This window comes from Plodia interpunctella, chromosome 4 (assembly GCF_027563975.2).
Source record: "Plodia interpunctella isolate USDA-ARS_2022_Savannah chromosome 4, ilPloInte3.2, whole genome shotgun sequence".
NCBI lineage: Eukaryota > Metazoa > Arthropoda > Insecta > Lepidoptera > Pyralidae > Plodia > Plodia interpunctella.
Window position 1 is genome coordinate 2,924,524 of NC_071297.1, and position 16,364 is coordinate 2,940,887.

Here is a 16,364-nt window from a genome sequence, read left to right on the forward strand (position 1 = left end):
CAGCATCAACGTCAAAATCTTCCAAGGCTATCCGCTAAAAGAAACAATACAATTCAGCCCGAAAAATAATGACGCAGCAGGTTGCATAGGCCTAATATTTAATGGAAATCATTACGACTGCTTCAAGAATCATTTGGGCGCTTCTTCACTAAACCCCACACAAAAGACAGAAAGCTCAGACGAATGCACCCCGGAAGAAATAACTGACGAAACCGGCTACAGACTAATAAGACCGAAGCCTCATTACACAACTATAAAACAAATAGACAACATCAATATCGCTACATGGAACGTAAGAGGCGCAGCGACCTTAAACAAAAAAGCAGACATTGACTCGATACTAGAAGATAAATTGATTCACATTGCATGCCTACAGGAAACCCACTTAAAAACAGGTTCTTACAAATCTAAACACTACCTCTGGTCTCTATGTGAAAACCGAAAACAAGGATTAGCCATCCTAATCAGAAAAAATTGCGGTCTCACAATAAAATGGACAAAATCAAACACAAACAACATGGCAGCGCTAATCTACCTAGATAACCAAACTACACTATTTATAGTTAATATACGTGTCTCAAACTCAACGTCAGCGGCAACAAATGATTTAGCTAAATTCATACATTATAATACTGGGCGACTTCAATGCACACGTCGGCTACCAAAACCCAAAGACACGGCATAATCCAAAACAAATAGGTAAAAACCTGCATCACAAAACTACAAACAACAACGGTGAAATCATGACAGATCTATTAAGAATGGGAAACCTCCGACTGGACACATCTTTCGGCCGCAATAGTTGTAAAACGACATACAGATCCGGCCGCAATATTTCACAAATCGACCACATTATGACCCAAGCTAAAACTCCACCATCATTTAACTATATAAAAGGCGAATACTTACTACGAATATTAATACGCCACTTTCGGACCTTAAAATCATCTGGGGCAATCTAAGACCTTTAAATAGAAATACCAACAAGACCCACCAATTTAATACTCAAACAACAACACCCAAAAACAAGGAGCTAAACACATTTAAATATAAATCGCTAGATTATGAACTACTTCAAAGTAAAGGCACAAAAGAAAGATACCAAACGGAAGTAATTGAACTTTTAAATAAAATACAGTAGAACAAAATCAAAGCCAATCTTTCCTGGGAAGAAATAACAGGAACTATGAAAACAGCAGCCACGAACATCCTGAAATTTTATCGGAAATATTCCAGAGATATACAGGTTAGCTCTAACAAAACTACAAAAAGCAAAATGCTTGAAAAACTAGCGGCCTTCTGACCCAATCCACCAAAAAATCCTGAAAAAGTGCAGATATCACCTACAAGCAATAGAGGTCGCCGAGGAACAAGAAAAATATCGTGCATTCTTCAGTGACCTATTAACTAGACACCCCTCAGTAAGAATGAAATTCACATGCGAATTCTATAGAAATCATAAGCAAACAGAAAGACGCCGACTAAAGCAGACTTTTATTCCTATGTCTAAATGGGAACAAGTACTGGCAAAAACAGAAGGACAAATCATAGAAGAATTGACAGGCGAAAACGCAAAAAAAAGAACTAGGCGCGGAACCTACACTATAAGAAATCGAAGGAATAATAAAAAAAAATGCGCAATAAAACAGCCCCGGGAATAGACCAAGTCGTAACAGAATGATACAAAGCCAACCCAGAAGAGCTAAATTTAGAAATTCTAAACCACATTCGAACTGCATGAAAAAAAAAATCATACTGCCATCCTCATGGACTCAGTCGATTCAAGTGCCACTCTCTAAAAAAACTAACCCGAAACAGGTAAATGACTACAGACGTATATCAATATGTAGTAAGGGATACAGAATTTATGCAAACTTTTTACTAAAACGACTGGACGAAACAATTGAAACAATAGACAACTACCAAGCCGCCTTTCTAAGTAATCGCTCCACGGATGACCACATGTTCACCTTACGTCGAATATTGGATGAAGAATGGAAAGCGGGTGAAAAAACTTTTGTTCTTTTGATCGACATAGAAGCAGCATTTGACACCGTGGATCACTCAGCTTCAGAGATATAATCGCGTCTAGAACAAATAAATCCATGACAAATCGAATCATAAAAGCCACTTTGAATGAATCTACATGCATTAAATGGTTCGGACAACAAACCAAATGGATAAAAAAAGGTAAGGGTGTCAAACAAGGCTGTCCCATATCACCAAGACTCTGAACAATAGTTATGGACGACGTCTTCAAAACACTAGCGGAAGAACTACCTTATATAAAAATTAATCAAGATGACAAAATTCAACTACCAATTATTCTAGCCTTCGCGGACGACGTAATCATAATATCAAACGATATTCAACAATTAAACGAAATTTTTGTAAAGGCCACAAGTCTATTAAAGTCAGTAGGTCTTACAGTAAACGATACAAAAACGAAATTACTAGTTCGCGACCCACTAAACATAAATAACAGGAACTTTTTTGTACTGGGAGAAACTACTTTATCTCCCGTTAAAGAAATTAGGTATCTAGGGACCTACATCTCACCTGTACTGAACAGGAATGGTACAGTAAATGCCCGCTGCAAACAAGCGATCAAAAATTCGAAGACTCTACAAAAATTTATTTAAGAGTTCCCGCATGCAAGGGAAAACAATAAAACTTCTTTACAAAATGGTGATAGAACCAACTATGACCTACGGCCTCAAATGCGCAGCACTAACAAAAGCGAATCGCTCAAAACTTAGAAAATACGAAAGAATGATTTTACGCGATATGCTAGACAATGCAGGCCCCGCACGTTTGTACAGCAAGATACACGACATTCTGGATGGAAAAACTATTACAAAAAGAATCAAATGCCTTCGAATGTGTTACTATGGACACATACTACGACGCAGAGACCCACATCTACTACACGCTGCATACAAACATGAAGCAAAAAATCGTAAAATAGGTCGACCTATTTATACCTGGAAAAATTCCCTACAACAGGACATGGAATACTATAAGAAAAGCCCTTCAGAGTGGATAGAGCTCGCAACAGACAAGAAAGAACTCATTTCAGCGGCTAGAGAAATATACAAAATGGACGAAACGGACAGCGAAATAGAAAACGACGAAACCGTCACCAACACACACAACGAAGTCAGCGAGGAAAACGAAACACACCAACGCTCTCCTCCATCGAATAACCCGTCCTCCTAAATTCCAATATTGGCTACAGGCTGCATAGTCGGTTGATTGTGGTCGACCGGTTGCGGCTAGTCGACCGTCCTCTCCCATCCCAGAGCGTGTCACTCCTTATAAAACCGTGCCCCCTGGTGTGGGGTCGTGGGTCTGGGCTTGTGCGACGCCACCGCTTCCACCCAGCAAGGTAGTGGTCGCTGGGAACGTCCTCTTGTGAGGTTAGACTAAGTACCTATTTAATCTTCTATTATGTTAATCTTTGTACCACCTATATAATTGTGTTATTCCTTCAAATATAGTAGTATTATTCGAGCATTCACTCGTTTCATTTACCTGACTACGTCACACCCTTATATGGCGACCCTGCCTATGGAATCTTCCACCGCGCCGCGAATTTGAGACGTTACTCGTGTAATCGTTAATAAGGACAATGGAAAAGTACCAGTTCTATCTTTGTTTCGGACTAAACGCTAGTGTACACGTGAATAAAAAATTTCACAAAAATAATGGGCTCCCCACAGTCTAAAGAAGAAACCCTGGTCATCCAGAATGCTGCGGCTGGCGATAATAAAGCAACTACAGAACAAATTCGCTTTCATATGAGCACCACAAATATTATCCTGTGTGTTATCCTGTTAATTATACTGTGTGGCGTGCTGTTCTTCATATATCGACTATATAGAAAATGCCATAGAAAATGGATTGTTAAGGAGATAAATCGGGCGACTATAAGAAGATCACTTTTCCGGCGACAGTTGGAAGACCTTAACCCACCCCAAAAAATCTATTCAAAAGAAATGGTGTAAAAAATAAATAAAAATAAAAGTGCATAAATATATTTCAAAAGTGAAAATTTATTATATAAAAATAAATATTAAAAAAAAAAAAAAAAAGTGAAAATAATAAAATACAATAATCTACTTAAAAAAAAAAAAAAAAGTATCTTAAATATATAATCAAATATCCTAATAATAATTTTATGTACGAGATATAGGTCACCGGTAAGGAATGCAGCGACTTTCCATATACGGACGGACGGATGATGCACTGTGACTGAACTTTGGACTTGATAGTGTTAATTGTAATCGCGATTATATTTTAAAGTCTATTTTTATTTATTTTTTAATGTGTTATGTTCTTTATGTGCACAGGTACAAGAATATTTTACTCTACGTTATGGTGGTAAGTGACTAATGGAAACTATTATATCATTGTATGAGGAATTAAAGAAAATTAGAGTGTATTTAATTAAATTAGGAGCCAGTCGAAGAACGGAAAAAGTGTTAGTAAACAAATTAAATGAGATTAATGCAATCTATGAGAAATATGAGACGTGGCTGATAGGTTTTGAAGAAAAACTTAAGAGAAAATATTATAGTTCGGATGATATTATATTAATCAAAAATTATTGTAGTCGATTTTTAGAGTTACATGAAAATATTTTAGTGTTGTGTAATAGTGATAAGCCGAAGTCATCGTTCAACATGAATTCTTTTGATTTAAAAACGGCGTTAAATCTTTTACCTATTATGACAAATGAGGAGTCGAATACAAAACAGTTGATTGATAACATTGAATATTATAATACTTTATTGAAAGAAGATACATGTAAACAAAATTTAATTAATTTCGTATTAAAAAGTAGGCTTTCTCCTGAAGCTAAGTTAAAATTAAAATCAAAATATGAATCAGTTAATGAGTTAATTATTGATATGAGAAATGTATTATTGTGTAAGAAAGCTGCAACGGCAATACAAAATAAATTACAAAAAATTAGACAAAATGACTTGTCAATTGCTGACTATGGTAAAGAAATAACGGAACTATTTGTTGATTTAACGATAACGCAAGCTGACGGGAATGATCAATGCTATAAAATATTAAAACCTATTAATGAAAAAATGGCTGTTAAGCAATTTGCTGACGGCTTGCGTAATCGTCGACTTAGTACGATTATTTCTGCCAGGAATTATAGTTCACTTAAAGATGCTGTACAGGCAGCCCAAGATGAAGAAGTATCAATTCCTTCAACATCTGGAGAAATCATGGGTATGTACAAGAAACCATACCATAATAAATATTTCAACAATGGTTCAAATTATTATAGAAGCTGGCGTGGAGGACGTTGCCGCTATCCTGTACATAGAGGAAGAGCTCGAGGACAGCAAGCAGCTCATCTAGCTTCTCGAGGACAAGGGTCACGAGGTCAGTACACGCGAGGAAGTAGCGGAGGTCCACAGCAGAGAGGTAAATTTTTTAATTCAACTAGAGGAAATCAAGGGATGCGTAATAATCGTAATATTCAATTAATGCATGATAATGATAATAATAATTTCGAAAAATTTGAAGAGTCAGAACTTTCTTTGAATCAGTTTTTTCGTGAGGAATAGTGAAAAATTTATTTTAGCCAGTGATAGTAATTGTTATATTTCTTTACTTTCATCATCATGTAATAATTATAACAAAAAATATTTTTTAGTAGATTCTGGAGCATCAATATCGGCATGTACGTATAAACATGCTATAGAATGTAACATTCCAATCCATAAGGAGAATGTAACAGTCAACGGTTTAGGTGGAAGTGTACAAGCAATAGGATACTTATTTTTACCATTAACTTTTAATAATGAAACATTCAATCATAAGTTTTTTGTTTTTCAAAATTTACCAATTAAAGGAAGTGGAATTTTAGGCCGTGATTTTTTAAATAGATGCAAAGCTCAATTAGACTTCAGTAAAAATACTTTGACATTATTTATTAATTCGAAAATTACTTTACCTTTAATAAATACATGTAATGTTATTTTTGAGATCCCAGCTAGAAGCGAGTCAATACATTTTATACATACGGACATTAATGAAGATTGTGTCATATTATCTCAAGAAATAAAACATGGTATATTTTTAGCAAGTTCCATATGTTCACCAAAAGATGGATTGATTCCTGTTAGAATACTTAATGTTACTGAAAATGATGTTCAACTCACAGAAATAAATCCAAAAATTGATAAAGTTAGTAACTATAATATTTGTGAATTTGAAAAGTCAACGACCGATTCAAATAGAGTGAAAAAACTTTTCTCATTAATGAAATTGCAACATTTAAATATTGAGGAACAAAAAACTATTGAGAACATTTGCGCTAAATATTCAGATATATTTTACCTCCCTGGTGATAAATTAAGTACTACTGATGTATACACACATACTATTTCTGTCAAACCTAATACAAATCCAATCTTTTCAAAACAATATCGTTTGCCATACTCTCAAAAGGACGAAATTAAACGCCAAATTGATAAAATGTTAGAGGAAGGGATAATTGAACCTAGCAAGAGCGATTGGTCTAGTCCAATACTGTTAGTACCTAAAAAATCAGATTCAACAGGAGACAAAAAATGGAGGCTTGTCGTAGATTATAGGAAATTGAATAATCAGATTGAAGACGATAAATTCCCACTACCAGATATTACTGAAATTCTGGACTCGTTGTCAGGTAGCATTTATTTCACACATTTAGACTTGCATCAAGGATACTATAATGTTAATTTAGATGAAAACAGTAGAAAATTTACAGCTTTCCATTCAGGACAGTATCAGATGACACGTATGCCAATGGGACTTAAAACTAGCCCAAGTTCATTTTCCAGAATGATTACATTGGCAATGGCTGGTCTAAATTATGAAAAATGTCTAATTTATTTAGATGACTTAATTGTTTTTGGCCGTAATTTAACAATTCATAATAAAAATTTACAAGATGTTTTTGAAAGATTACGTCAGGTCAATTTAAAATTGAACCCAGTAAAATGCGATTTTCTTAAAAAAGAAATTTTGTATTTAGGTCATATGATTTCTAATGAAGGTATAATGCCGGATCCTGCAAAAATATCTGCAGTACAAAATTATCCAGTTCCTACAAATTCAGACGAAGTAAAAAGATTTGTAGCTTTCACGAATTACTATAGAAAATTCATACCAAAATTTGCAGAAATCGCATATCCTTTAAATAAATTAACTAGAAAAGGCGTACCATTTGAATGGAATACCGAAAGTCAAAACTCTTTTGAAAAACTAAAAGAACTACTAATAAGCCCACCTGTGTTACAGTATCCCGATTTTTCGGAACAAAATAAATTTATAGTACAAACTGATGCTTCAAATAATGCTATAGGAGCAATTTTATCAAACAAAAATGGACGACCAATAGCTTATGCTAGTAGGAGCTTAAATAAAGGTGAAAAGAATTATCCAGTGATAGAAAAAGAATTGCTAGCAATAGTATGGGCTGTGAAGTATTTTCGTCCATATTTATATGGACGCCCATTTAAAATACTGACAGACCATAAACCACTAGTATACTTGTTCAATATGAGAGATCCTTCGAGTAGGCTCATGAAATTTAGAATCATATTAGAGGAATATAATTTTGAAGTAGAATATGTTAAAGGTTCTGAAAATGCAGCTGCAGATGCATTGTCTAGAATCACATTAAATGATTTAAAAGAAATGCACGAAAGTGTTATTAATGTTATGACAAGAGCGGGCGCAAGAAAATTAAATAAACTAGATTCATCGGTAGATATGGATGCTTTAGACTTGAGGCCTGATCAACCAAAGGTCGTAAGTACCCATATAAGACCGAAAGAATCAGTAGAATTAAAACTTATTGATATTAAGGGACTAAAACAATTTAAAAAAGAGGGAATTATCACAAAAGAAAATAAAATATTATGCTATATTGAAAGTAAAAGAACAATTTATGTGAAATTTCTAGATTCTCAATCACAAATGACGCGAGGCGAATTTGTGAGAGATTTAGATAATTTTTGTAATTTATTAAAGTTAGAAGAAATATACATATTAAAGAGTAAAGATAATGAAATTTTTATAGAAAAATTATTAGATAAAATAAAAAACGATAAGAATAGGTCCGGACCGCGTATATGTATTTTAAGTAATGTAAAAAGAATTGAGAATAAACATGATAGAAAAATAATTTTAAATGATTTTCATCTCTTGCCTAGCAGTGGCCATGCTGGTATGAGAAGAATGTCAAACAACATAAAGAAATATTATTTCTGGCCTGGTATTGATAAAGATGTTAGAGAATTTGTAAAACGTTGCGACAGTTGTCAACGTCAAAAACATTCAATACCAAAGAAAGAACCAATGGAAATTACTAGTACAGCGCATACTGCATTTGAAAAAGTATTCTTAGATCTTGTTGGTCCTTTGGAAAGAGATAATGATAATTATTCTTATATACTAACGTGTCAATGCGAACTGACAAAATATGTAGAAGGTTATCCCTTAATTTCCAAAAAAGCTGATGAAGTAGCAAGATCGTTTGTTAATAATTTTATTCTCAGGTATGGTGTGCCAAAATGTATAGCTACAGATAGAGGGAAGGAGTTTTTATCAGAAATTTTTCAAGAGGTATGTAAATTATTAAATATTAAACAACTCAACTCAACAGCCCACCATCACGAGTCCATAGGAGCTCTGGAAGTCACTCACAAACATTTGAATGCGTTTCTACGTATTCAAACAGAGAATCACCCGGAGATGTGGAGTAAGTGGATTCCTTTTTGGTGTTTCTCTTACAATACAGGAGTTCATACTGAAACAGATTTCACCCCGTACGAGTTGGTGTTTGGTAAGAAATGTTCTCTCCCTAGTAATCTGACAAATGATGTAGAACCTCTTTATAATTATGAGAGCTATCCACATGAATTGAAATACCGTTTGCAACTTTCTCAAAAAGAGGCTAGAAATAATTTGTTAAGAAGTAAGATAAATAGAAAGTATGTGTATGACAAAAATATTAATCCTGTAAGCTATAAGGAAAATGATTTAATTTTAGTAAAAAATAATACACCTAGTAATAAATTAGATAATATATATTTAGGCCCTTATAAAGTTATTAAGGACATACCACCAAACGTAGAGATAATAAATAAGTATGGTAAAATAGACATTGTACATAAAAACCGTACAAAACCTTATTATAAAACGTAAAAAATAGATTATATTTTATCAATTTGACTGTAAAAAAAAAATATATTATATAAATTCATTTTTTTTTTTCAATAAGTGCGGTGATGTGAGGTTAGACTAAGTACCTATTTAATCTTCTATTATGTTAATCTTTGTACCACCTATATAATTGTGTTATTCCTTCAAATATAGTAGTATTATTCGAGCATTCACTCGTTTCATTTACCTGACTACGTCACACCCTTATACTCTGATACCTCGTATTGACAGCAAAAGTAAGCGAGCTCGACGCTGTTTTGTTGGCAAGGTGAAGCATGTAGACGAAGGACGTATATTCCAGCGAACGTGACTTTGATGGATGGAAGCAGCGTCGCATAGGTACGGCCAATGGCCTGTATTCGGTTCGTCCGTTTCAGCTTCGAGCTGGCTGGGTGTGGTGCATATGTTCATGTTCATGTTCAAAACTAGACTCACAATCACTAAGAACGCGGTCTTACTGCTCCGTCGCGCTGCGTTCCGTCAGCGGATCAACGCAGTGATGTAGGCCACAACAGTCAAATCTATAACGACTGTGCTACGCAATATATTATAACTACAAATTACTATTATAGTATTTTCAGCATTCCGTGGTATATTTAGTGAAACATAGTGGATATAAAATGCTTATTTCGCAGACCACACGAAGATTGAAGCTGTGTTCGAGTCCCGCACGAAGCCCGACGACCTGTTTATGGATGTCGATGAAGATAGCTCCAACAGGAGCACTCCGCTCAGGCTTAGTAAAGGGTATGATAATACATTGATTGACAGTTTAGCTAACTAGTGTGATCACTTGCCAATAGATGTCGGTACTTAGTCGTAAAATATCTTAGGCGATTTGAATAAAATTTGACACCAGTGTTAGTAATAACAAATAAAGAAATCATTTTCATAGGCTATATTTACCAACCTATCACTTGAATTGCAATTACACTCTTCTGATAATGTGCCATTAAGTTTCGTAACTTTTAACTCTGTCAACTCCGTAAGAGATAAAGGCGTACAGACATTTTTTTTTTCTTGTGTGACCATTGAAATTTCAATCAAAAAGGTGCAACTCCGATCCGTTTTGTACAAATATTTAAACATCATCAATTCTATTTCAGACGAGATAGCCTACTTTCCCGCATCGATCAGGTAAATTATTTATAATGAACGATTTTTTAATAAAATATTATTTTACATCCTCATTTTTTGCCAAGTTGTTTAGAATGGTTAATTTATTTCAGAACGAGAAAGAGAAAGAAGACGAGTCTCGGCCGAGTAGCGTGCAAGAGACGCGTCGTCGTCGACAGAGTACTCACGATCTCCACCGCAGTGTCAGGCACACACCCTCGCCGAGGACTTCTTTATTGCCGGAACTCGAGCAAAGGTATAATAACAAACGGACAATACTCAACGGCCCACAGTAAGCACTAAGCTTGTATAGCGGGTCCGCTAGATAAAAACACAGAAACGGGCACAACACACTCAGAACCGCAGACAAATACTTTCATTACTTTTAATTCAAATGATGTCTAAGAAATTTAAAATAAGGTGTTCATCTTTATGGAACCTATACTATAAAAAATTACACAACTAGTATTTTGTTCAAACCTTACTAAAATAATACTCATTCATTGAGTTTTGATGTAACGACAAAACTATAATTGAGCAATTCCAATCGACGGCTGTATCACATGATCTAATACTTTCTTCAAAGAGACTTAAATCACGTGCTTTCACTGCGGAAGTATCCGCGGACGCACAACAATGAAACTTCTTGTGTCTAATCGAGCGTCCACGAAAGCGTCAAGTTCAAACTTGAAATATGATAATTTCTAAACAGGTGTCATGTATTTGTATGCTCCCACTATACCTATGTTCGACAAATACATTATTAATTGACTGCTAAATAAAAATAAACAACCTTTTCAGCGAATTGTCTTCCCTCCGCACGCGGCTGGCAGCCTGTCAGGAAGAACTGGAGGAGCTGAAGGAACGGTACAAGGAACTGGACGACGAATGCGAGACGTGCGCTCAGTACCTGCGCGAGAGAGACGCGCAGTGCGCCGCCTTGAAGAGGGAGAAGGCTGTTCTTGAGGTCAGTGCTGTGGGACCTAGCTGGGTGATGCTAGGGTTGTGGTTGGTCATTGTTTGTAGATGGAGAAAATTATCACATTGTCATATTTTCAAATTAGCTCATATGAGTAACGCCTAATAGAAATACGCGAGAAGAAACGGGACGGAACAATAATATCTTTACTTTAGTCACATGAGTCAATAATTTTGTCTATAACAAGTATAAAGATTATGTCGGATATTTTTCACCTCTTAGATCCCACATCGAAGGAGAAAGCGTTATAAGAGTTTTTCTTTTTCAGAAAGTAATTGCTGAATTGAGAGACAAGAGTATGAATCCAAATCAAAGCAGTCTGGATTCCAAGAAGACATTTGTTGATGCTTTCGTCAACACGGATGAAGGTAATTATTTATACATATTGAAAACTTGTGTAATCCATTCTAACATTATAGTTGCGAAAGCCTATCTGGCACGCTGGTACGACTTCACCGCTGGGCGAATTTTAATGAAATTTGGAATAGATACAGCAACTCGAGGTCAATCATAGGCTACTGCAGGCGGAGCTGCGGACAAGAACTAGTATTTTTTAAGTTAGTGTAACATGTCCCATTGCTAGGCCAGAGTCTCTTTGTTATCAATAATGTTGAAGAATACAGTTGTTGTATAAATGAAATAACACGTTTTATAGACTGGGCCAACCTTCATTCGGTGGTGGTAGACCGCATGTCGTACGACGCAGAGGTGGAGAAGAATAAGAGATTAGCGAAACTGATAGAGGAGCTGAGAATGAAGAAGCAAGAACTGAAGAACACGGTCGCCAAGATGCAGAAACTTTTGGAGAAGAATTCTGGGAAGGATAATAGGCGAGTTATTTTATATATATACCTATATACCTAAACTGCAATTTTACGAATATTGTATCAACGGAAATTTGAATGTGTTTGGAATAAATACTTGAATCATCTAAAGGATTTCGATGAATACAGTTAGAATATAATGTGAAATGGCGCGTAGGATAATTTTATCGAGAATTTATGCGGTTAATTTACTTTTTTGTTTAAATTTTTTTTTTCTTTATTGGGGTCAACAATTTTACATTATTTTGACATATAAAATGTAAGACAAATAAGTAAATTAAACGTAAAACCAGCACCGTTAACCACAGTTTAAATAAAGAATAAGTTGAGAGAGTACAAACAGATAAAAAAAAAGATTTTTAAAGAATTACAAACATTTTTTAAGAATCACTAATGAGTGCAGATATCAACATGATTTTGAATTAGGTTTTTTGACATTTTTCGACAATCGGGAAAACACGCGGGCGAAGCCGCGGTTAAAAGCTACTTACGATACATTTTAATTTGTGCAAAATTTCTACCTAGCAATTGCGAAATAAATTGCATTGCATATATATATTATATATATATTGCATACATATATATATAATATTGAATACATGGAATATTTGAATCGCAGGGAGTTGGAAGCGACGAGAGCGGAGCTGGAGACGAGCAAGCGGGAGCTGTCGGAGCTGCGCGAGAGACTCCGGGCGCTGGACGAGGAGTGCGACACGTGCTCACAGTATCTGCGTCAGCGCGAGGCGCAGTGCCGCAACCTTAAGGAGGCCAAGGCTGCGCTCGAGGTCACTATTATTGCTTTTTTTTTTTAATATTATGAGCCCACTGATGGGCTTCCTTAATACTCGATCCTTTGTGACATTCAGCACTTCTTACCTGAATGGCAGGAATCTATATAATGCAAAGAGAAAACTATTTTTTGGCAAAAAAAATCGTTTCTCTGGCTATTATCCACCATGTAAGAAAACATATATAAATGCATGTTTATTATATATTTCGTAAAAAAGCGAAGCCGAGACGGGCCGCCAGTTCCATTATATTTTTCACATGACTCGGTCATTATGTGACTGCTACGTTGTCCCCAATATAATACAAGTTGGAAAATGATCTTCATAATAAAAAGTAGGTAGTATCTCATGTGTAACTATTATTGGGTAGGCCAAGCTGGAGCAATACCAGGCGGAGAGCACGTCTGCGTCGCGCAGGAAGCGGCAGTCGGCGCACGACCACAACCGCACGCAGCACGAGGCCACCGACACCAGCGACGGTAATGTACACAGTCTTCACAGTACTATTGATGAGTTCTGTTGAGAATTAATAAATACTTAGTAGTTAACTTCTAAATTAATGCTGACTTCAGAACTTTGACAGTGCCAACACGTATGAATGAACATTGCGTAGTTTGTATGAAAGCTTTTTATTTACCGCAGTTTAAAAATCCTTAATGTTTGCTTATTTCCCCAAAACTTGGGAAAAATGTTTGCCAATAATGTATAATAAATAATAATAATAAATATATTAGGACAAATCACACAGATTGAGCTAGCCCCAAAGTAAGTTCGAGACTTGTGGTTATGGGATACTAACTCAACGATACTATATTTTATAACAAATACATATATAGATAAACATCCAAGACCCGGGCCAATCAGAAAAAGACCATTTTCCATCATGACCCGACCGGGGATCGAACCCGGGACCTCTCGGTTCAGTGGCAAGAACCTTACCACTGCGCCGCCGAGGTCGTCAAGTATAGCCGGTCAATAACCACAAAAGTAATTTAAATAGTCATTTAGTGTGCCGGTTTCGTCATGATGTTATCTGAATAAATTAATATCTTACCGTATTAAAATCTTCAACATTTCTGGGTGTAAATCAGCTGGCTGCAATGAACGCGTTACATTTCAGATTTATTGAGTTATCAAGTGGAGCGCGATGATGGCAGGCAATTGGAGCAGACGCAACGAGAAATGAAACTGAAAATGGTTCGTTGTTTCATATTTAGAACCCTATTATCTGGACGATATATATGCTGATATTCAATAGGCTCTTTCACTATTTTCTGAAACCTTGCAATCAGAATTGTTAATGTCTTATTCTATTTAAACCTGAAAATTGTTTATTTCTGTATCAGTCGCGTAAGTTAACGTTGTATCAACTAGTATTAAAATTAATATTTCGCTTGATTCTCCATCGAATAGGTGATTGCTAACAGATTTTGTTAAAGCCACAAAAAGGCTCAAGCATCATCACTTGTCATAAGACGTCGATTATCTAATTTTTTTTTTCTCATTGTAATCTTATACAATGTAATTAAAATTAATGATGCAACCGCCATCTGCGAATTATGGCTCTAACATAGGTATTGCTAGTTAGTGCTTAAATAGCTCAAAAAAAAAAAGAATTAATGTGGGAACTTATAATTGCCTTTCCGATTTATATTTAATTTATTTAAGTGACCATTTTATAAATACAGCTTTTGGTTCTCTTAAAAAAAAATCAGTGAATGAGTAACGTTCTCGTTTGCCCCGCAGCTGGTAGAGAAGCTGTCGCAGCAGAAGATGTCGCTGGAGCAGCAGCTGCTGGCGGCCGCGCACCCTGTGTTCGTGGCCACCGGCAGCGCCATCGTGCAGGTACCAGTACACACACAAGCTTTGAACGCGATTGTACGCCCGATGGCTGGGTTTAAGACTTTTAATAAAGTATCATCGATATGTATGAAATCGCCACTTATTTGGTCGGATAACCAGCCGTTATTTATGTTTAGTTTTTGTTTGTATATTGTGTATCTTTTTATATACGAAACATTTCAAACTAAAATTTGACATTATCATATTCCACTATAATAATATGCAATGACAAAACTTTAAATGCAATTTTCTTTTTCAGAACCAACAGTTGACTGACGTCATGAAGGAGAACCAGAAACTAAAGAAGATCAATGCAAAATTGGTCACTATTTGTAAGAAGAGAGGCAAAGATAACAGAGAGAATGAGGACACTGAACAACGGGGGTGAAATACATCATCAGACGCATGATAAAATTAATTGTATGTAATTATTGTGCATGGAAATAAGCTGGACTTTAAATTAATTAATTGTAATAAATCCAGAAAATTTTAAAGGTAAAATGTGTTGGTTATGATCCATCCATGATATCCATGAGGCTCTGGATAATACTGGACCACTGCTACTAATAACTTTTTGATACGTATATTGCTATCTCTTTTATATATATATATTTTTATATATTGCTATCCGTGGTTCGATCTCTCATTCTTGCAGTGCAGGCTTCAGAATGATCTATAGTTCACTTCATGGTTATATCAAAATCGAGACTCAATGCTATAAAAAACATTCCTACAGCATTTACGAGGATGATTAGACGAATTAGTGGTTACTGACACGGAAGAAATTTTAAGAAGTTGGTGCCATAGTTATTTAGCCATTTATACTTTTTTGTATGGTTGTTGTTTAGTATTATTAGAATTTTAACTTATAGTACTTAAAACATTGTGGTGCCTAAAGCTATTTTATATTTATTAACTGGTAATACAACACATTATTTAATTTCTATGTAAATATAACGTGATAACTCTCGTATTGACTACAATACGAGAGTTATCATGTTATAAACACTAGTTTATAATGCCCCTAATTTAATTTGTTTTTGAGTTCAAATTCACAAATTTTAAAACAAAATCAGATTTCTTATGCTAAAAGTGCCTATTATGAAAATGATCATAATAGAGTACATACTCAATAAATGATTTTCTTTTTTTTTTTTCGTTTTATTGACCTCCAGCATCTCATGATCATATACATATAGTAGCCGGCTCCAAACTTATATGCCGATTCTATAATAATGTTACGAAAACGTTATCATTTTGGAAAGTCAGTGAAAAGGGCTTAGATTTTGTGATATTTTTTTTTCACTGAATTGAATCCCAGTGGCTATCCAATAATTTATGTTGCTTATGTATTCAAAAATCTTCCGTTTCCAGTCAACCTGTTAATATCCATCCATCTTTTTTTGTCTCCCTCTTCCCCTGAAACCATGTTAGATGGTTTTAGACTAAACTTTTTCGTAACTTTAATTGCGGATATTTTACACTTTGCTAAATTACAAATATTTTTTTGAACATTTACTGTCTAAAAAATATCTCAAGGTTTTTGAAGGTGAAAGTGATTAGTGTGGTTATACA

The 16,364-nt window shown here is 35.1% G+C and overlaps 2 protein-coding genes across 3 annotated transcripts in view; both read left to right on the plus strand.

Moving 5' to 3' along the window:
• Positions 1-15,938, plus strand: part of LOC128669509 (centromere-associated protein E-like) — a 31,113-nt gene extending 15,175 nt beyond the window's left edge. The window contains exons 17-27 of one of the 2 annotated variants that reach the window (XM_053744408.2): positions 9,876-9,987; positions 10,347-10,377; positions 10,470-10,612; positions 11,158-11,323; positions 11,604-11,703; positions 11,991-12,155; positions 12,775-12,944; positions 13,318-13,426; positions 14,068-14,144; positions 14,694-14,792; positions 15,049-15,938. In XM_053744408.2, the coding sequence (XP_053600383.1) occupies positions 9,876-9,987; positions 10,347-10,377; positions 10,470-10,612; positions 11,158-11,323; positions 11,604-11,703; positions 11,991-12,155; positions 12,775-12,944; positions 13,318-13,426; positions 14,068-14,144; positions 14,694-14,792; positions 15,049-15,177 (1,301 nt within the window). In that variant the 3' untranslated portion in view covers positions 15,178-15,938. Of the gene's footprint in view, positions 1-9,875; positions 9,988-10,346; positions 10,378-10,469; positions 10,613-11,157; positions 11,324-11,603; positions 11,704-11,990; positions 12,215-12,774; positions 12,945-13,317; positions 13,427-14,067; positions 14,145-14,693; positions 14,793-15,048 lie in introns of those variants that run through there. The other variant, XM_053744407.2, reaches the window with a different exon arrangement.
• LOC128669512 (uncharacterized) lies at positions 1,148-9,409 on the plus strand. Its single transcript, XM_053744410.2, has one exon. The coding sequence runs from the start codon at positions 4,395-4,397 to the stop codon at positions 5,589-5,591; it is 1,197 nt and encodes a 398-aa protein (XP_053600385.1). The 5' UTR covers positions 1,148-4,394; the 3' UTR covers positions 5,592-9,409.
• Positions 15,939-16,364: the final 426 nt, after the last annotated feature.

Excerpts from the sequence above, each read along its gene's own strand:
- LOC128669512 (XM_053744410.2), top strand. The coding sequence starts at position 4,395 with ATGGAAACTATTATATCATTGTATGAGGAATTAAAGAAAATTAGAGTG.